Source organism: Sitophilus oryzae, unplaced genomic scaffold, assembly GCF_002938485.1.
Source record: "Sitophilus oryzae breed Bouriz unplaced genomic scaffold, Soryzae_2.0 scaffold_1440_pilon_pilon, whole genome shotgun sequence".
NCBI classification, from domain to species: domain Eukaryota; kingdom Metazoa; phylum Arthropoda; class Insecta; order Coleoptera; family Curculionidae; genus Sitophilus; species Sitophilus oryzae.
The window spans coordinates 4,512,915-4,534,490 of record NW_022146105.1 but is presented as its reverse complement, the minus strand read 5'-3'; the positions used below and the strand labels follow the sequence as shown (position 1 = coordinate 4,534,490).

The 21,576-nt window shown below is 33.0% G+C and overlaps 1 protein-coding gene across 3 annotated transcripts; it reads right to left on the bottom strand.

Annotated features, from left to right (window-relative positions):
* Positions 1-605: 605 nt before the first annotated feature.
* LOC115876861 (plexin-B) lies at positions 606-21,373 on the bottom strand. 3 transcript variants are annotated; one of them, XM_030892857.1, is made up of 16 exons: positions 21,126-21,373; positions 17,633-19,202; positions 13,777-13,877; positions 12,670-13,168; positions 11,611-11,844; positions 10,561-10,818; positions 9,719-10,504; positions 9,338-9,667; positions 9,010-9,280; positions 8,610-8,764; positions 5,462-5,595; positions 5,058-5,406; positions 4,840-4,993; positions 4,053-4,795; positions 3,812-3,994; positions 606-3,745 (listed from the first exon to the last, which is right to left on the bottom strand). In XM_030892857.1, exons 2-16 carry the CDS (start codon positions 19,112-19,114, stop codon positions 3,638-3,640), a joined length of 5,787 nt encoding a protein of 1,928 aa, XP_030748717.1. In that variant the 5' UTR covers positions 19,115-19,202; positions 21,126-21,373; the 3' UTR covers positions 606-3,637. The 3 variants fall into 3 exon arrangements, with proteins under 3 accessions (XP_030748717.1, XP_030748718.1, XP_030748719.1); XM_030892858.1 differs by having other exon boundaries at positions 8,610-8,752; XM_030892859.1 differs by having other exon boundaries at positions 4,053-4,777; positions 8,610-8,752.
* Positions 21,374-21,576: the final 203 nt, after the last annotated feature.

Here is a 21,576-nt window from a genome sequence, read left to right as displayed (position 1 = left end):
AGTGGGTTGCCTTACCTTTTTCGTACCCGAAAAATTAAAGTATCTCTGATAGAGCTGAAACACTGCGTAGAGATAGAGCTTTTAATTCTCTATCGAATGGCATAAAAAATGTAGGCATTTTTTTCTTAGTTTTTGAGTTATTTACGTTTTTCAAGATAAATCTAACTCTTCGAGCTCGTTGGTCATGTATTTTAAATTAATTATTTTTTAAAAAAATGTATTTTTAAAAAACTCGCCTTCGCCATTTTGTCAAGAAGGTCGGAATTATTTTTGACAGCACAATAGTATTTAAATTCTTTTATTAAAGGATTGTTTATTTTTAAAAAGTTTGAAGGTAAGTACAATGTTTTGAATTTTGTTCACTTCTTGATCAAAATTTACATGTTTGACGCATTTCATATAAAGAATAGTTTAGTTAATTCCATTTCTAAATGATATTTTTTTTCATGAAAATCAGAACTACGTCTATTATTAACGCACTTTTTACTTTTTAAGGAGTATTATCTATCAATCAATTCTACTACAATGTAATGTATATAGACTTCTTTTTTAATGTCTTGTATTTTAAGAGATAATAAGGAGAGGGAAATTGGAATAAAACAAACTTTTAAATCTGGAATACATGTTTAATAGAGTAAAAAAATATCACTAAACAATACATTTTATATAAAAAGCTTTAATTCACGATCACATTACGAAAAATATTAAAGAGAAGTCAAAGCTGCTAAGTTACTTAAGGAAAGTGAAATAAAAACCAAAAAACGAATTATAATGATTTTACAGTCTGTGTGTTTTATCTAATTATTTTTTCTTTAAAATTTATTTAATATTTTAAGTTGAGACATCGATATTTATTATAAAAATTTGACGGCCTCATTGGAACGCTTTTTAGATTAGAACAACTCTGTTTATCAGCAAATAGTTAATAAAAAATATATACGAGATTGTAGATCAAGTAAAACCTGCATTGCAACGAGGCCTCAACTACATGTACATGAGTAAATTTTAAAAATAATTTTTCTAACACAATCTAGATAATATCGATGAATGTAGGCTTAATTTATAAACACTTTTATAAATCCGTTATAATAATCTATATGCACATTTTATATATTTACAAAAGAAAACAAAGATCAGATAACAAATATCATGTAAGTTTGAGAGATTTTTTAATTTGAGAGACGAGAAAGAAATATGTTGATAACATAAAGAATCCTTGTGTCAAACCTCTTCTTACATAATCAGGTGACAGACCGAGACCTATCTAATAATTTTAAAAAATAATAACGACAAAGCCTTCACAGTATAAACTTTCTTTTAATAAATAGTATTTAAAAAGTTTTTTTCTTTATTTAAAGCATGAAGGCCTGATCATCTAATATGTACATAGAAATTGACACGCTTAAACTGTACTTTAAGAAAGTGTAATTCCCATTAAATCTATCTACCTAAACATACTCTATGATACTACTATGCAAGTCACTATATCCTTAAAATAAAACAGTTTGAATCGTTTGAAATATTGAAGCCCTTTTTTTTTGAATGTCAGCATTACAAACTAAGGAATTCCACTTTGTTTAATTACAGTAGTGACAAAAAGCGCCTGTTTATATAAATATTCTTTGAATGCATAGTTTCACATGCAATTACTTAGAGAATAATATGATAAAAATCAATTCAGAAATTAAACTAAAAATGCATAAATATTTATAACTTGATAGAGTATATTTTTACATAGAAATTGACATTTTTCCACAACAGTTTCCTTACTATGTTATATATTCAGCAATTGCATGTGATTTAGACACTCATTTGATGCTAATACTGCGGAGAAACTGTCGAAATAACATTAAAAAAGTACGACTAAATGTGAATTCAAACATCAGTCAGATACACGTATATATTGGTTGTCATTTTTCACTACCCAAATAAGCTTTCCTCTCTTTATGGTGATAAAACATAAAAAATTTCTGAAAATAAAATAGTAGTTTCTGAAATAACTATTACTTCTATTAGTGTATGGAATAAATATCTATTAAGATCCAAGACAGAATGGGGGGTATTTGGGTGGTGCCAGCAGACGTCCAGTATAGAATCAATGTCTATAATATCTACTTAAAAACTAGGCTAACCGGACCGAACAAAAGTGCGCTATTATAATCAGTGGCATACACTTCATTCTAGTTGCGCAAAAAACACTGTCCAAGTCACGTCCCATCAGCATAGCGAGGCACTCAGGAAGGAAACTAGTGACCGCTGGAGGGTAAGTACGCATCCAATAGACAGTCACCTGACCATGCGCCATATCACAGAAAATAACACGCGCTCGACCGCACACACGTGCCAATTTTTTGTCAACAGAGGGAGTTTACTAATTGCACCGAGCCCAGCGAGCAAACCTCACGTAAAACGTACTCAAGCAAAGAACAACCTCGATGAAAGCAACTTGTATATTAGAAGCTGCAAAATGACTGTAAAACATATTATTTTTATAATTCTGCAATATTTTACTGTATTTTCTGTTTTGTTCTTTGCTTTACTACGTTCTTATGTTTAGTTTCGGTTCACTTGACTCAGTATCCTGAAATACATATATCCTTTTAGACAGGCATGACAAACAACAAAGTACAGCTTAGGGTATAATTACATCTAATATAGTCAAAATTTGAAGTATATACAGTCAATGACATCGTTTTTACACTATATAGCAATAAAATATCTGGGTGATCGTGATAAAGGGTAAGTTTTACAAATTTGATGATTGAAAGTGAGTGATGTTATATATTCTTATTTAAGAGAATTCTAACACTTTACTGTCTGTAAAGCAAAATGGACGGAATATATAGAGAGCGTCAAAAAATAACCATGCGCTTTAATTTAATACTTTGCTAAAAATATAAGACCCCATATAATGTTATAAATTTTTTCTGAATAGGGCAAACAAAAACCTTATACCCTTTACTGTACAAATCAAATTAAAATAAAACAAAATTATATTTTCCCTTAACACCGACACTATTATTATCTTTCTTTAAAAATTTGGAACGATTAAAACAAATCTGTGATAAACCTGAGCTTGTCATTGACTACATAAAAAAACTGCGTTTCAGATTTTTGTAAGACGTTCGAAAGACAAGAGCATTATGTGACTTTTTTTTGTTTAATTTATAAAATAGGTACCTCATATTAATCACTTTTATTTACCGAAATGGCGAATGCGCCAGGTCAAATATATGGAAAATGTACCAAACACAACACAATTTTTTTTAAGGTAATCTTTAGGAGAACAGGAGACTCATGTGGTCACCACCCCTCGCTTCCGTAATGTCATTAAATGTATTTTAAAAAAAACTTTATTCAATAAAGACAAATTAGCTAATTATAAAGAAAAGTCACATATGCTTCCCTGTAGAGCGTGAAATATAACTATAATCAATTGATCTAAAATAAACGCTGATTTCTTAAACTACTATAGAATCGAAACGCGTTTAAATGTTTTATGGTTAAGGACTGCTACGACTATAACTAAGTCGCTAGAGTAGAAAGTACTGTCGCTGTCAACAAAAGCATGTGTGTGTCGAAAGTGCTATCAGGGCGCCAAATGTAGAGGCAGCAGCGGATCAGGTGACTCATGTGGTCAGCAGCCAGATGTTTCCTCGCCTCCAAGTGTATAGGCTACACTATCCAGCTTCTGAGCCAGGTTCAATCTCCAGCAAACCGGATCTGTTGACAATGCTTCCAGTAACTGAAAAAAAAAAGAATTGAATAGATATATATTTTTGGTTAAAAAATTATTAATAAAAACACTTACAGGATCCCGATATTTCGTGACGTACATGTAGAGTTCTTTTAGAGCAGCCATAGTGTCGAATTCCTCAGCCTGTTGAGCTGACAGTTGTTGCATTGCAGAGCCCATTTCTTGGTCGGTTATAACAGGCAGCATAGCTACATCTGAATAAAACTGAGCTACCATATCTCTATACCTCGGGATATCCTAGGAAAAAAAAAGTTTAAAATAACCAAGATAAAAAAGTATTAAGAGGTTTGTTTACCTTGGCAAAAAGTAATTTGTTTGAAGGTGAATCCTTTCCAAGGCGATGCTCTGTCGTGGAACAAGCGTCCATAAAAGTTTGAGCTATAACTGACAGACAGGAGTCCAAAGTGTTGGTCTTGTTGATGTCAAAAATAAAATCGGGGTTTTTGATAAAGTTCACCCAAAACCTTAATGGAAGACTGTTTGATTTCCACGCGTAAACTACTTCAGGGTCTTGAATTCCGTATTTTCTCGCTGCCTCGTCTAGCAGGTCAAACAACCACTTAACAGCTGGCGGTAGGGCTTCATTGACAGTTAAAATCGTCATGAAGAAATCGTCAACGAATTTCTGGATAGTGCCTTTGGTTGAAAGAAGCCTGGTGAGGAATATTTCCGGTATGGCTTTGTGAGTCCGTTCTAAAATTTTGTTGTTGGGAAACTGGTGGTCTTCTACAGGTTTTATTAAATGAAACACCCTCGGATGATTTGGTGCTTCGACATCTCCGTTGGTATGAGCAAAAATAGGTGTCTGGGAGTTGTTTAAGTACATGCCAGACACACAGGTATGGCACGGCTGTTTACAGTTGTTAAAACTGTCGTTTTGTCGCGAAATTAACGACATAACAGCACTCTCCTTCACTCCGTAATGTGCCAAAGTATTCAGTTTCTTCCAGCCTCCGATAGTTTTGGTTGTGAGGTCTTCATCCTGGAGAGTTAGATGACCACCCCTTCCATGCCTCCACTCTGACGGAAATATTAAAACTTCAGATAAGGGTTATTAAAAAATGTTTAAAAAAGGAGCTTACCTAAATCAACTTCATGGATGGATGGCCTTAACGAAAACGGAGTGTTTTTGAACAGAGCATCTAAGATTTTTGATTTGACTTGACTGACAGTATCACAGTCTAACACTTTGCATTGGATTTTTTCATCTAAATCGTCCTGAACGATATGAAGAGTCTGAAATAGTAAAAATATTTACTTTAATACCGGAAAATAATATTTACAAAAGAAAATAACTCACCACTGTACTGTGTTCGACATTTTCTCTTAGCAGCCTTTCTTCTGACAGAGAATACCTCGCATCGTGAGTGATGGCGTCGACAAGACCCTTTTCAATTTGATGTTTAATGGCTTTGAATAACAAAAACAACGAGGAACCTGCGTACTCTTTTAAATAATGGTACATGCATAAGGCCATCCAATTAGTTAACATTTTTTCTACTACGCTCTCCGTCCGTCTTAACATCAACTGAGGATATTTCGTATTTACAGACTTATCTATTAATCGCAGTAACAAACACTTTAAAATATCTGTAGCATATTCCATTTTGTCCATTAAAACAACCATTAATAGTGACGCTACATTTACCCTGAAACAAATGGTTTTTTTGATTGCTCTAGTACAAAATAAAATTGTTTCCTTACTTATTCCTAATATTAAAGGACTTCTGGTTTTCTAATATATCTATAAACGTTAAAATAAAATACTTATTATTTATTAATTGTTCAAACTGTAACATGGCTGCATCGTAATTGGTTTTGGGACCATTCAGTCGTACCTAAAAATAGATATTTAAATTTATTTTACCGATATAGTCCAACTCATTTATTTAAAGTTAATTGTGTAAAATAATAACTATTATAAAGCATTAGAAAATCGTGTCTTAATCAAGATATATTAATAAGCTTTGTAATGATTAAATAAATGTAAAACTGTCTGTTATAAATGTTTAGTTTATAAAATTGTCATATTAAGATAGTATTATGCTTATAAACAAGGGTATTATTTACCGAAATGGCGAATGCGCCAGGCATAATATCTGGAATACATTAAACCAAATACATTTAAATTTACATATACCGCGGCCTCCCCATAAGAGCAATGAGAGAATTTATGTCCCAGGATTGAAGGACAGAAGATCGAGTTTGACATAAGTCCATCCTTGTTCAGTAGCTGGATGTAATGCACATGCGCCGAAATGCTACTTTTCTATTGGCCGAATGGTGTCGAGATGGGTTATCGATTTATTTTTGGACGCGTCGTCGGCGTGGATTTTGTTTAGACCGTCTATTTTGTTTTCAGTTTGGACTTGGGCAGTAGCCATTAGTGTCATTAGTGTTTTCTCTAACTTTCTGTGTTTTCCACGTGTACTGTGTTTTCGTTTGTATTTTAATCTTTGTGCGTTTATTGACAATTTTGTGATTTAGTTTTAAAGACTTTTCCTGTAGTTTAATTAATAGAACAATGCGAATGGGCTACTGCTTTTTGTGTGGTAGAAGCCAACTAACCAAATTAATAATAGAAATTTTTCTCGATGTTCGTTTGTTTCATGAAAGCAAAATCAGAAATAAAAGGGATGTTAATATAAGACAAAAATATACGAAACTAATTTTATTCAAAAATCAATAATTGTTAAAAGCATTATATTTAGTCTTACTATTTTAAAATAAAAAAGACATTATAATGTAAAGACTAAAAATAGAGACCACATAAGGCTAATTATAATGCTTACACAGTTACACACAGACTGTCTTATTGTAAATTATTATTGTTTTTTTTCATAATATAAAAGAGTATTTACAATGCAACAATGTAAATAATTATATTTTTTGTATCTAGCTTGATTTATGTATAAACTTATATGTACGTTATATTTGTTTAATAAAAAATATGTTAATAATAAAGAATTACTTATTTTAAACCAGGACTGATGTTGATTATTGATCATAAATACCATGGGCAGTAAAAGAAACAATAGACAGTAAAAATGTACTGTTATACTTTGTTTTGCTGCAATTTTTAAGTCGAGTGAAATAGATATGCAATTTGTACTACAAAGTTTTTAAGACAGTTCCTTAATTGAGGTTTTACTAAATTATTTTTTGAATTTTAAAAAAAGTGAAATAGATATGCAATTTGTACTACGAAGTTTTTAAGACAATTTCTTAATAATTGTGGTTTTACTAAATTATTTTTTGAATTTAAAAAAAATATTGTACCTGTGACTTTTTTTCATTCGTTTTATTTAATAATAATTGTCTAACACAACAAAGTCTACTTAGAACGATATGATATAAATATAAATGAGTTCATTAAAAATGGCCTAATTAAAATTAGTACCTAAATAAGCAAAAATTATCCCCTCATAAAACAAGAAATTAAGGAGTTCAGTAAAAAGGATTGCAACTATATATTTTATTCAGTAAATTTTCATAATAGTAAGTATAAAAGCACAATCTCTAAAACGACAATATGAATAATGTATATTAAGATTTAACTCGAGTTTCAGTGAAAAACTATATTGATATTAAAATATTTTAATACCTTCAGAATACTAATTACATACCATAAAATAGGAGTTTTTACGATGCGGGAAGCCTATCTAGAAAAAGAATTTTAGAAATCAGCAATGGGATTCTGTAAGCTCTGTAGCAAGAAATTTCCTATCGAGCCTATGCTATTTGTATACGATTGATGAGTCACTAGACAGGGAAATGTTTACAGAATCGCACTGCAGATACCTATTACGCTACTAGGAGCCCCCCATTGTGAGACAGATATAAAATAATTTTTATATACCTATTCCATAGCCTATTTTTTTTAAATGTCTGTAATATTTATAATAAACTTATTTTAACAAGTAGAAGTATTGCACCAGCATCAAAATTAACACTACTTGTAAAAAACTGTTGCTCCTTGAGTTTGTAATAGATATAAACAAAATAAACATTCGAAAATAACTAAATCGAAGATATCTGAAAACTTTTGGTTGAAAAAGTGTTTTGCCATAACATGTTGGATACGATTAAAATCAATCATCAAATTTATCAATCTCAATTGATAAATATGCGCATAATGTTACATTATCAAACTTATTTGATTTCAGAATATTTAACAAAAAACTTCCAATTTTTCGAAAGATTTTAATTCAATTATTAGAACGTCTTTAACCTCAACTTAAAATAAATAAAACCAAAACAAAAGATATCATATGATTTGGAACTGTCCAATCAAAGTGCTTACAGATCGAGCAAGCGCAGAAAACCTCCTCCCGAACAAGGATAGACTTATGTAGGAAATGCATTGACATTCTATAGCCATCCTTCAACATCGGGACAGGAATTTAAGCGGTACTCTCCGTATATTTTATTAAAACGTATTTGCATTAAACACATGTTTTTACGTAATTAGCAGGAAAACAGGAGCCTCATGTGGTCATCAGCAAGAGGTCTCCACGAATCAGTAATTTCATGAAATGTTTTAAAGATAAAACTTGTTATTCAATAAAAACAAAGAGAAAAAACAGTAGCTGTATTCTAAAATCATGCAAGCTGAATATTCATCAAACATTCTTTTTCCAGCCTAAACAGTGTCATTTGGGACTGATGATTGTAGTAATTCCGTTAAATTATAACATTCCTGACGTTCCTATAATTTTCTTTTGCCTGGCTTTTAATTATTTCCAGCGAAAAACTCATACAACTTTCATATTAACAAGTAGCCGCCTCCTTGGTATTTATTATTTATTTAATTACATGTTAACACGTAAAAAAATATAATTATGTCTTTTACCTTAAGCGCATTTAGGATTGGATGATCGCTAACCCCTGGAAAGAAAACCTTCATAATGTATGTGGTGTGATCCAGAGTAGGAATTCCAGAATTTTCCAAATCAGCTGTCAGGTCCGTCATGTCGGTTTGGAGCTCTGCGAAAGCTGAAAAGAAAGCTTTTGCATCTGTGTTTGATATTGCTACGGTATGGTCGAAAAAAATCGGATTCAAGTTGGTTTAGAAACCGACAACTAAAAATATACCGTCAATATACAATAAACGGTATATTTTGTAATATTTTCGTTGTAAACGTTTATATAAAATGAAGATAATAATTTTTTTTCTGTTGTCATTGTTCTGAAAAAAACTTGAATCGAATTTAGTCAGTCAGTCGTATGGCGGGAGCGATAGATATATTTACCTAATTTGCATTCAGACCTAACGTTGCTCTCCAGCGTGTCCATTTGGATCTGGATCCGTTTATATTCCCGTTCTGCTTGAGTCGATTTCCTCCGATAGACGACCACAACGGCGACAGAGAAAAACGCGAACAAAATAACACCGACGGCTATCAGAATTATCGCTTCGGGTGGAAATGCCAGGGTTTTGTACAGGTCATACTTCAAATATCCTATGGGGAACCTTAAGCTTTTTCCTACCCTTACAACAACCAATGGAAGGTTCATATCAGTCTAGAAAGAAAAACATTAAACCGTTTAAAAATAAGGTTAAATAAAGAATAAGAGTACCTTTATCCCATCTTCGTCAGTATCACTTGGTTGAAGTTCTGGAGGTGAACATACCAACTGCGACATAGCAAGACTAGTTACATTGCACGGTTTAGTACCAATAGTGACCACCACGTCTGCCTCGTCACTAGCAGCGTTCAAGTTCTCTCCCTCAATAACCAAAGTATCACCTTTATATAACTTAATCTGATTAGGAAATTCAATAAAAATCGGATCTTCTACGTATAAAATGGACGACCTCAAGTTTGGAAAATGTTTCTCCAAGTTTCGGACTGACTGGACATTGTCCATGACGAAGCCTATTTTCAGTGATAACTTTGGCTCCTTCATCTGTAAAATTAATGATTATAGAAAAACAAAGGTTTAGAATTACCAACTTACTTTTATGGCCTCAGGTTTTCTTAAAGACCTCTTAGACTTGCTATTGTAACTTTCGAATATTCTATTAACCGCTGGACTAGGGCACTCCATCTGTGTTGAGCTCAAAACAGTACAAACAGTACTATTAATAGGAACGTTAGGTTCGTGATAAGAATAAACCTCCATTTCTGGTTTTTGTATGCTGTCCAAATTTGTACCGTGGACAAAAATCATTTTGCCACCAGATACAAAACTGTTCAGAGGTTTTATCTCCATAATTGTAGGGTCTTGAGTGTAATTGAAAGGGTTTCCTTCTAAAGTACGATTCGCACCATCTATACTCAGCGTGAGCTTGTATATATTAGCTGCACTCTGGGCTTTGGATGTTATACAAGTCAGTCTACCACTGGAGGCTTGAGTCAAGTTAACTGCGCATATATTATCGTCTAAATAAGCCGTTATTTCTGAGCCGATGTTTAGATATTTTCCACTGATAGCTAGCAAAGTCCCTCCACTTTGAGGACCCATAGCTGGATAAATTCCTGTTAACCTGATATCCTGATAACTGAACTCTACGGATGATTCGGTATATCCTGCTTCGTTCCCAACAACTATCGGAGCTGTATGCTCTCTCCTGGAAGGGCCTGTGACACACTGAATGCGAACTGACACTTCGTAATTTACTAATTTACACGGGACATCCCCTATTCTAATTTTCCCCTGCACATCTTCTTGTTTTAAACCTAAATTACTCCCTTCTATTGTTAATAGAGTGCCGCCTTCGATAGGACCACTCAAAGGTTTGATCTGAAATATATATGGTTTGGATATACATGTTTTAGTTTTACTTGAATGGGACTTACTATATCAATCCTGGGCCTGGGACATTCTATATGAGGAACATGCATACAAGTCTCGAAATATTGACATGAGTTGCCACACCAAGTACAGTTGTATTTGGAGTTCCTTGTGACGCACAAAGAACAATCGGCATGCTCCCTGTGCGATCCTAAGATATCACATTTATACAGTATCACGTTTATTGAATCTATATGATGATTTCTGTTCCAAACTACTCTAACGCTAGCTTCGTGTTCACCTTCATTAGCTTCATAGGAATACTGAAAATGTTTACTCAATAATTTAAAGCTCACAACACACCAAAGACATTTGTTCAAGACGATGGGCTCAATGCAATCTCTTGTGGCATTTAAAATAAAAAGCGAAAATATATGATGTTTAAAAGGCGTAAGTGCAAGGCATTTTTACAAAAATACGAGCAGTATATCGTTCGCGATATACACATAAAAAGTCGGAGAAGTTCTTTGTAAAGGTTGTACGGGGCTTTAGTTCTCGAAACTTAAAATTTGAGGTATTATTGCGGCCTCGATACAAAACACGAAACATTGGCCACAGAGTTATATTAAAAAACATATATTTGGAAGCACAATAGAATTCTAAAGGTCTTATTTTCAATTCGAGGCAAACAGAAAAATCAAAAACTCGGAATTTAAAATCGCCTGCCCAACTATATACTGGGCGTTTAAATTAAATATATCTTAAAATATACTTTCTGGAGCCCCAACATATCCTAAAATTGATTTTTAATACAGCAAGAAAGTGAATTTAAAATTGAAAATTATATACTGGGCGATTAAAAATAAATTATATCTTAAAATATATTTTCTGTTGGTTAAATGACTCAATATAAAATACTGGAGTCCTAAAGTATCCATAAATAGGAATAAATTGATTTTTAATTAAAATTTATATATGAGCGAGTTTTGTACGATCGATAAAGTCAATAAAAAAAATATTTGACTCAAAAACACCAAACAAATTTAAGTATTTTAATACATATGATTATTTTTCTGATGAACTAACAAATAATTAAATGCTTAACATAAACTTACGGTTGTTTTATCACAAACGATATATTTTTCATTATCTACTCTTGCAGGAACTAACATTGTGGCACCCTCTATGACTACTATACATTGGAAGCCGATATGGCCCGCCTGAGGATGAGGAAGATTCTTCACTTCGAAAACGATATCTTTTAGAACGTTATTTGGCAGTAAGATCACATCCCGTTTTTTGAACTGGGGACAGTATGCGTAACCGTGATTGGGTAAAGCCACCGGATTCTAAAAAAAAAGAAAATTGCATTCGAAATGCTTAACTTCAGAACTATAAAGACTCCACAGAAATATTACATATAACCCGTTATCTTAACAATTTATTCCCAGAACCATCAACAAAGTCACAAATGATGCTTATATACAAAAGTTTCTGGTCAAATGAAAAATAAAAAGAATATTTCTCAAGAGTCTGATCCATTATCGTTAAAAAATACCGAATGCATTCAAAACTCTTGCATGTCATTTCCATACGTAAAAAAGTATTGTCGTTGGTAAATTATTTTTTTATTTAAATTAATAACTTCTTGATACCCCAAAATATAATGTAATGGATCATTAAAAAATTCTTGTACGAAACGTTGAGGCATAAAATAATCTTATATAATACTCTATAATAAATAATATCTTTTAGTAGTTTTTATAATGCTTATCTTTTTTTTCAGGATAGAATCTTAATATTTAAGGACTTCCTGATACAGTCCAGCAGTGATTTTTTTTGTATTTATTTTTCCAGTCGGTGAATATAATATAACAGTTTGTTTGGATGATTTAAATGACAATTTGTGAGTCTGACTAAAATTTAAATATATTCGTACTTTCTAACGCATTATCCGCCTCAACCCATCGGAAAACCAACCCTCTACATATATTTGAAATTTGCTTAGAACAACATACCGAATAATTCTATCAGTGTTTTGCTGACTGGGAAAATAAGTACCGAAAATCTTCACTGCCTCCTGGACTAATAGTTTTTAGTATTTTTTCCAATATAAGAGCTATTTTAATAACAATCCAGTTAAATAATTATATAATGTATAGTTATATACTCACATTTTCTCCACTGATGATATTCCTTTGACAAACAGATGCGTTATCAGTACACTTATTCTCATAAACACACCAATTACAAGCCCATTTGGACCTGACGCACTCCCCACACGTGGCGTGCCTCCCACAATCGTAGTACGCAAAGTTCCTGGACACAAAGTCCTTATTCGTTTCCGACGACCTCACACTGAGAGGAACAAGAATGTGGTCCATCTTGGGAGGAATCTTCGGCCTTCTGGACACATCTGGAGTGGGACAACTCAGTCCGAACTCCGTTACTTGAGCATCGATGGGATCAGAAGAGCCAAAAACACACTTGTACTTAGCACCGTACGGCAGTTCTGGTAAAGTTCTAATGGTGAGGCGCACTGTGGTCATCTGGTTGATGGGTATTCTCTCTGGAAGGACCTGCTCGAAGTCGATGCATTGCTGACCTGTGCCTAAAGACAGCCATCTTGGAGCGCTGTGCGAAGCTTTCTGACAAGCACTACGAACAGTGCACCTGAAAATATTGTATTTTTATAACTATTATTAACTAGATGTATAACACTGAAGCATGAATGTCTTATCTAATAAATCTTATCCCTGGAAGAATATTTATTCAGACATAAATACTCATTTAAAGGATTTCAAATTTTATTTTCGTCAGGTTTCAAGTGCGTGAACGGTTTTTGAAACAACCGATCACTATCTAAAAGGAGTGTTATCGTAGAGGAACACCCCGCGATATGCTTGCTCTGTGACAGCCGTCTAAAAATATCTTGCCTCGATGTTTTTTAGAGTTTATTTATGTTTTGTTCCCACTCGTCAACATCAATCACTCCAAACTTATGGTAGTTAATGAGGGGAAGTTGATTTTTTCCGTGGCAAAGGATCTAATACAAAAGATATTTCTAACACTAATTATTCCCATTCATTTGTCACTCCTTTATTTGAAAATGTGGAGTAGTTAAATTAAGTCCTCTTTGAAAAAAAAACCTTACGAAGCATAGACTAATGAAACAGTTAAATGAAATGGACTTATCTAAAAATAAAACTTTAGGGCGTTGGACATGTAAGAATATAGTCACTCTTATTATTTTAATTTGATTATGCAGTACAATTTCTTACCTTTTCTCTAAGGAACACCAACCACAATACGGATCCTTTGACTCCAAACATGTAGAACAATTTGTGTAAGTGCTACAATGTTCTACATTTATTTTTGAAACCTGAAAATAAATATTAAAAAAATGTGAAGATAGAAAAATAATTTCTTTTCAACCAAAACTTATTACTTAATTACTTTAAAACTATATATTCAAAGTAAATTTTCTAAGCTTCGCCTTATGTCATCTCGCATAATAATTAATGTTTCCGAAATAAAAAAGTGCACAGTAATTTACGACAGTGCAAATAAAGGCTGGGAAAGTAAATTTATAGACATAGAAAAAAGGAAGGGTTTTGTCATTTTTTCCCAATCGATAAATAAGTTTCTTAAAGTAAGTTTAATAAAAATTTATGACAAAAACAACATGCGATACTCCAGTAAAAACAGATTAAGTAAGGTGTGTACTCGTTTCGTACTGTGCAGAAAATGTCCTGTTTTTATTAGGCTACATAAACCATGTAATAGATTAGCTAAATGAATATGAAAAGTTGAACTTAAATACTAATAAAACATGTTAAATCGAAGAATATATCGAAAATCCCCTTGAAGTAGGTATGTCAGGATTATTTTTCAGTGTATATGAAACAAACAAAAGATAAAATATATAAAAAATATAGATAATGATCCTGGGAAAATGCTATATTGATGGGAAGGGTAAGGTTGTAAATTTCAAATATTTGATATGTGTTTTGCTTAATAAGTCCATGAGATGTGACCTCATATTGATAAAAGTTCTAATATTAAATATTATGAAAACAGTTTAGTTCTTTGTTATTGTTAAAAACCGTCAGACATAACAATTACTCAGATAATATTGCATTGTTTGAATATAATAAATAACCGCATCCACAGAACAATTCTGAATAAATAAATGTCATAAATTTCCTGATGGTATGCGTAATGACTGGCTATGTAGTAAAACATTACTGCTGCTTCGTGACATTATCATTTATGCATTTAATTTAACTCTTTAAGTTCAAAAAACCTGTCAATTTCAACTTATGTGATTATTAAAAAAGCCATCCTTTAAAATTACATTGTTGGTTTCGAAATAAATTCGCAACTCAAACGAAAATCTTAACAACTTTCGAGATCTTCATAATGGAAATTTAGAAAACTAAACTTCTGAAACAAAGCTACAATATTAAACGTAAAAAACTTGACGCGAAAACTTGTCTAAAAGTTTTTTAATTACAATCAGCCGCATGCAATTTTATAACTTACAAGTTTCGGAGCATATACAGAGCATATACAAACACACTCTGTATGTGTTTGATGCTCGAAGTATATTAATTAAACTTTGAAGAAAAATTCCATGTAAAGTCTCCTGGGAAGAGTTCGCGATTAGTCAGATTTTTTTTCGTTTGGCAAATTAGTTTTGAATTAGACGAATATTAAACCAGTTTTTGAGCCTACCAAATATAGGAGTCTGTTTAAAAACGCTTTTATGACAGAGAATAATTATTAATTAAAAAGAAGAGTTGGAGTAAAAGTAATTACGAAAATTCGCAACACAGAGATTGGTGGAAATTATGGAAATTGTTATGTGACAGAAGATATTTCGACATAATGACACCGAATTAACTAACGAACCGTCGATTACAACCGAAAACCGGTTAAAAAGAGTTGAATATGACGAACTTGTCACTGGCGTTTAAATTGGCGAATATAGATGAGATTTAACTGGTTTCCCGTATGTTGCCACTAACAAAATGAACATCAAACTGACATCTTCGAAACAAAAGAGCTTTTTACCCCAACTTTACTACTTGATGTTTTAAATTAATTACTCGGGGCACTTTAGCAGATTAATTCCGTATTCTGGTTACCAGGCCGATGCAGAATTATTTACCAATTTACAAATGAGAGAATAAAATGAAGAGCGCAGCGCTTATTCTAAACATTTAATGGGGCAACAATAGAAGTTGCTTTTTTAGCCTCGTATAATATTCGCTTAATGCCATTAAAGAACGGCTTGAAAAATACATTGCCAGAGTCGACCTCCAGAGCAGTTTTCAGTCCTGTATTTAGAAGTTTAACAAAATAAATAGTTTTCTGAAAACGAATGCGGGATTTGGCATACCTAGTTATCAGCTGTCATAAAAATTCTAATATAGGTATTTCAAAAACAAAACTGACAGTTTCTGTAGGAAATTTTATATAGTTTTTAGTCCTGTATAGAGAAGTTTACAAAACAGTTAGTTTTTATATTATAGGCAATTTAATTGCTCCAGTACAAGAATTGAGAGCGAGATTTTGGATATCTAAATTTTCAGCTGTCATAAAAATTCTAATATAGGTATTTCAAAAACAAAACTGACAGTTTCTGTAGGAAATTTTATATAGTTTTTAGTCCTGTATAGAGAAGTTTACAAAACAGTTAGTTTTTATATTATAGGCAATTTAATTGCTCCAGTACAAGAATTGAGAGCGAGATTTTGGATATCTAAATTTTCAGCTGTCATAAAAATTCTAATATAGGTATTTCAAAAACAAAACTGACAGTTTCTGTAGGAAATTTTATATAGTTTTTAGTCCTGTATAGAGAAGTTTACAAAACAGTTAGTTTTTATATTATAGGCAATTTAATTGCTCCAGTACAAGAATTGAGAGTGAGATTTTGGATATCTAAATTTTCAGCTGTCATAAAAATTCTAATATAGGTATTTCAAAAACAAAACTGACAGTTTCTGTAGGAAATTTTATATAGTTTTTAGTCCTGTATAGAGAAGTTTACAAAACAGTTAGTTTTTATATTATAGGCAATTTAATTGCTCCAGTACAAGAATTGAGAGCGAGATTTTGGATATCTAAATTTTCAGCTGTCATAAAAATTCTAATATAGGTATTTCAAAAACAAAACTGACAGTTTCTGTAGGAAATTTTATATAGTTTTTAGTCCTGTATAGAGAAGTTTACAAAACAGTTAGTTTTTATATTATAGGCAATTTAATTGCTCCAGTACAAGAATTGAGAGCGAGATTTTGGATATCTAAATTTTCAGCTGTCATAAAAATTCTAATATAGGTATTTCAAAAACAAAACTGACAGTTTCTATAGGACATTTCATATAGTTTTTAATACTGTATGAAAAGTTTAGCAAAACGATTAGTTTTGGTATTATTGGTGATTTATTTGTTCCAGTACAAGAAACGAGTTCGAGATTTGTCATACCAAAGATTTCAGCTGTTATAAAAATTTTAATATTAGTATTTAAAAGATAAAACTGACAGTTTCTATAAGAAATTTTATACAGTTTCTAGCCCTGTCTAGAGAAGTTTAGCAAAACAATTAGTTTTTATATTATAGGCTATTTAATTGCTCCAGTACAAGAATCAAGAGCGAGATTTAGCATACCTAAGTTTTCAGCTGTCATAAAAATTCTAATATTGGCATGTGAAAAACAAAACTTACAGATTCTAGAAGAAATTTTATTTAGTTTTCAGTCCAGTATAGAGAAGGTTAGCCAAAAGATCACTTTTTTAATGATGGTCAGTTTTCTGCTCCAGTACTAAAAACGAGTGTAAAATTTGGCATATATGTACTTAAGTTTTCAACTATCATAAAAGCTATAATATTGGTATTTGAGAAATACAAATTTCAGTCTCTATAGGAAATTTTATGTAGTTTTCAGTCCTGTATATAGAATTTTACCAGAATGAACTTTTTTTACTGTTATCCTTTTTTCTGTGCTCATATAAAACAAGCGAGAGATCTGGTATATAATCGCCATATTACCGCAATGAATCTAATTATGCTACAGCACCGCAATTATGCTACAGCACCTTATATGACTATATTACAAAAATGACTTACCTTTGATCCTGATAGAACATAGAGGTAATCTCCAGTAGGTGAAAGAGTAGTATCCGGAAGAATAGGGTTTCCCGGATCAACCAAAACTTGTTCATATTCTGGTGGAGATGGGCCATTCAAAAGAACTTTCTTGATGTAACCATCGGTAGTACCCAAAAACGCCAATACGTGTCGACCAGTGGACGCAGTAGCAATCGCCGATAACGACACATTAGTGAAAGTCAACGCCGCAGTTGTTGTTATTGGTGTAACGCCACTAATTTTCAAACCTACATCACCACAAAAATTCGGAATATTCCCAGCCGAACCACTTGCAGGACATTTACCGTCCAGGACGGGTCCAGATATATAACCCATATTTCGATATTTCACGCTCCCATTGAAACACATATGGATGTTTTCGATGAACTTGTTTTCTATGTCTCGAAGAGAGTAGATGCAGAGAGCTGAATGGTTCTGAGGTTCGTTCGTGATACCTCTTGCTGGTCTAAAAACAGCAACCAAGACAGGTGAAGCTACTTCAATTCCCATAGCGGCCGCTAGTTCAGCTCCTGCAGCTGTTATTTTGGCGTCCTGAACTAAATTATACTTCCGATCTGCATCGACGCATTGCAGCGTTACTTCCGTATAGCTATCATAGTTAGGATCGTTGATGCAGGTCCTTGCTAGTCTGGAGACGTAGCCTTGCTCTTCTTGGCCTGGCAAATGCGACTGCTTCTGCACGATCACGAAATAAGCGTAGTCACTGGCATTGAAACCGTAAATATACTGCACGATGAAGTGGTCCCTATATTTCACGTCGATACTGAGCAACGACTGTTTACTAAACGAATATTCCGCAAAGTCTAACGAATCCAAGTCCCTACTGGAGATCGCAGGGACGTCGTGGCGATATTCCCCGTTGTTGGTGAACGTAGTTCCGACGTAAAGAACGTTTGGCCGACCCCAAGGGTTGTAACTTTTCGGTCCGATGAAAGCATAAGTGGATGCGTTGGCGTCGTTCGCAGCGATGCTGATAGGGATGAACCTAGCGTCCGCACTGATGTTCCCCAGTCTGTACCGATGACAGGCGCCTTGGTACAACGACCCGCACGATATAAGCGCTCGAGACTCTGGCTCCACCAGCAACACCTTATTGTAGTTGTCCATGAGCGACAAAGGGATCTCAGGATCGTTGCATCCCTTCGGGTGGCATAAAGGACTATCATTCTTAGGTCCCGTGACCACAAAGTGTTCCAGATTGAGGTTAGTGTCGAGCTGAAGGAGCACGTTCACGCCAGCCACGTATATCCTGCGCGTCTTGTAATCGATGGCCATGTGGGAGAGACGCAGCTGTGGCTCGCCTGCGCGAGGGTACTGCGCCAGGAGCGGGCCGGAGCCGGGACCAGGGCCGGGTCCCCGCAGGCCCGCAGCGCCCACCAGGGCCACCAGCCACAGCCAGGCGGCCGCTGATGCTGCTGCCACACGCCCTGTCCCTACCATAACCGCTGGTGGTGGCTGGATGGTGGCCCGAGAGCAGGCATGCCCGGCACCAGGCCACACCACTCTTCAGTGCCCACGATCTGCATCACTGAAAGAAAAAAAAATAGAATTACCATTTGCAACTTTTACCCTTCAATAAATTTAAATAAACAAAACTTTTATCTTTTATATATTGTTTTATAAAATATATTAATAAAATTATTTGAAAATTGTTCATCCTGCCAACTCTGATGACAAGATTTTTCATACGTCAGTTTCAGCTATCATAAAATGTAACAAATGGAACAAAAACTACAGTTTCTACAGAAAATTTTATGTAGTTCTAGCCCTGTATAGAGAAATAAGTGCGAGATTTGGCATACCTAATGTTTCAGCTGTCATAAAAATTCTAATACTGGTATTTCAGAAACAAAACTCACAGTTTCTATTGAAAATATTATCTATTTTTTATTCCTATATAGAGAAGTCAAGAAATTTTAAAAAATAATTAGTTTATAATATTATAACATATTTTTGCTCTTGTACAAGAAACGACGACTCTTAGATTTAAAACTACTAATTAACTATTAAAAACTCTGAAATTAGTATTAAAGAAACAAAATTGACAATCTCTTAGTATTAAAACTGTTTGAAAATTGTTCATCTGCCTTGCAACTAAATTTCAATTTTCAATAAAATAAAGGAGACACATATTTCATATTTGATGTTCATCCTGCGAAACTTACAAAGCTCTACTGAGAACCTACAAAAAAAGACACAAATACCTTTGCCTTCAGCACACATATTTTATTTATTTTACATCATTTCCCTATGTATTTACCTAAATATTATCTATAACAAGGTTAGTCGTATTTTGAAAATTTCTATATTGACACATTACTCGTTTGACACATTTAATATGATCGAATATTTGCTTATTTCCCGTATTTTTGAAATGAAAGAAATATACATATATCCTAGCGAGCTTTTATATCTATTCTATGAATATACCATAGTATAAGTACAATTTTCATACTTACCTAAACCATATTAACTGATTAAAAGATTCAAAAATGAGTAATTCTGGTGTACAGTCGCATGACAAAATGAAATATTTCAAGCGTACTGTACAAAAATCAGAAAAAATATAAGAAAAATACATAAAAATAGAAGAACAAAATTTGAACAGGATATACCAAATTAAGCGGCGTGGCCATGATTCTCATATCACGCAATCTACAGAAGTTTTTTTCTTCCTGCATTAAAATATCAAACAATACAAAGGAAAATATAATGGTAAAACCTCAAAGAAGCAATTTTTAGCATCATTCTTAGTATGTAATGTTCCTCATTAGTTGCCAAAAACATTCATATCCCGTTATATTAGGGTTTATATAATTTCATACGTGACTTATTTCTATTAAGACATTATGTTTGTAAAGGTATTTTCCCCCATAAGAAATAAAATCAGAATATTTATCCCTAAAACATAATATATTCTATACTCAGTATTAAATCTCAGAATAATAAAGACATCATTACCAAAGACTTATGTTTTTTTTGTAAAGTTGGTTTATATTTAAAAAAAGCAACACATAAGAAGTATTCTATTTTCATTCAAAAACATTGCGCTTTTTACATTATGCTTGGAAGCATAATATAAAAAGTTCTCCACTCAAAAATCTATCCACAAAATATAAAAAAGCAGGTACAAAATCCAGTTTATTCCAAGAAGCCATGGCAAACAAAGAGGCAAAAGACCTAAAGCTGGTTTATTTAAATAAATAGATACCACGTAGGGAATTTCAGCTTTATAAGCAAAAAAATCTGTTTTCGCGAGAAAAAAATATACGAAAATCTAAAGAAAAGTGAGAATGTTATGTATCTTATAAAAATTTTAGATTTATAAAATCTCAGGAAACATATATTGAGAAGATATCCAAAGATATTTCTTGGAGGAAATTCAAATTTTAAATAAATCAAATTATTTTATTTATGATATTTGAATTAGAATTGTATACTTAAAACTTACCAAAGAACGTAATAAAAAGTTCGAAACGAAAAATTTATTCTTCAAAACCCAATAACCGGTCACAGAATTCATTTATCCAAGCCATCAGAAACAAATAACACTCTACAACTAGTAATTAAGCCGAACAGAGAAGGCGAACGCTGAATCCATGTTATCATTTTTACGAAACTCGCTCTTATATGATACTCCAACCCTTTTAAAGTCGGAGGAATCCGGAGATGAATAAGGCCGAGGCTACACCAGCACCGACGTTGTAACACGACTAATTCATCAGGTGTGTTTGGCGTTAGAGAAGCGCTTGCTGAGCTGCGCAGCCGCTCAGTGGCGGATCTAGGGACCTTCTTGTCCAGAAGCTATATTTTTCTAGGCCCCCCTTCATAATAGTTTTCGAAGTATACTTTAAATTTTCATATTTTAACGATAATAATTTGCTATTTATCACATTCATAAA

Bases quoted from the DNA above. Each gene is read 5' to 3' on its own strand.
- LOC115876861 (XM_030892857.1), bottom strand. From the start codon at position 19,114: ATGGTAGGGACAGGGCGTGTGGCAGCAGCATCAGCGGCCGCCTGGCTG. The intron at 10,819-11,610 runs GTAAGTTTATGT...AAACATTTTCAG, and splicing joins TCGTTTGTGATAAAACAACC to TATTCCTATGAAGCTAATGA. The intron at 9,281-9,337 runs GTACTCTTATTC...TTTTCTTTCTAG, and splicing joins CTGACGAAGATGGGATAAAG to ACTGATATGAACCTTCCATT.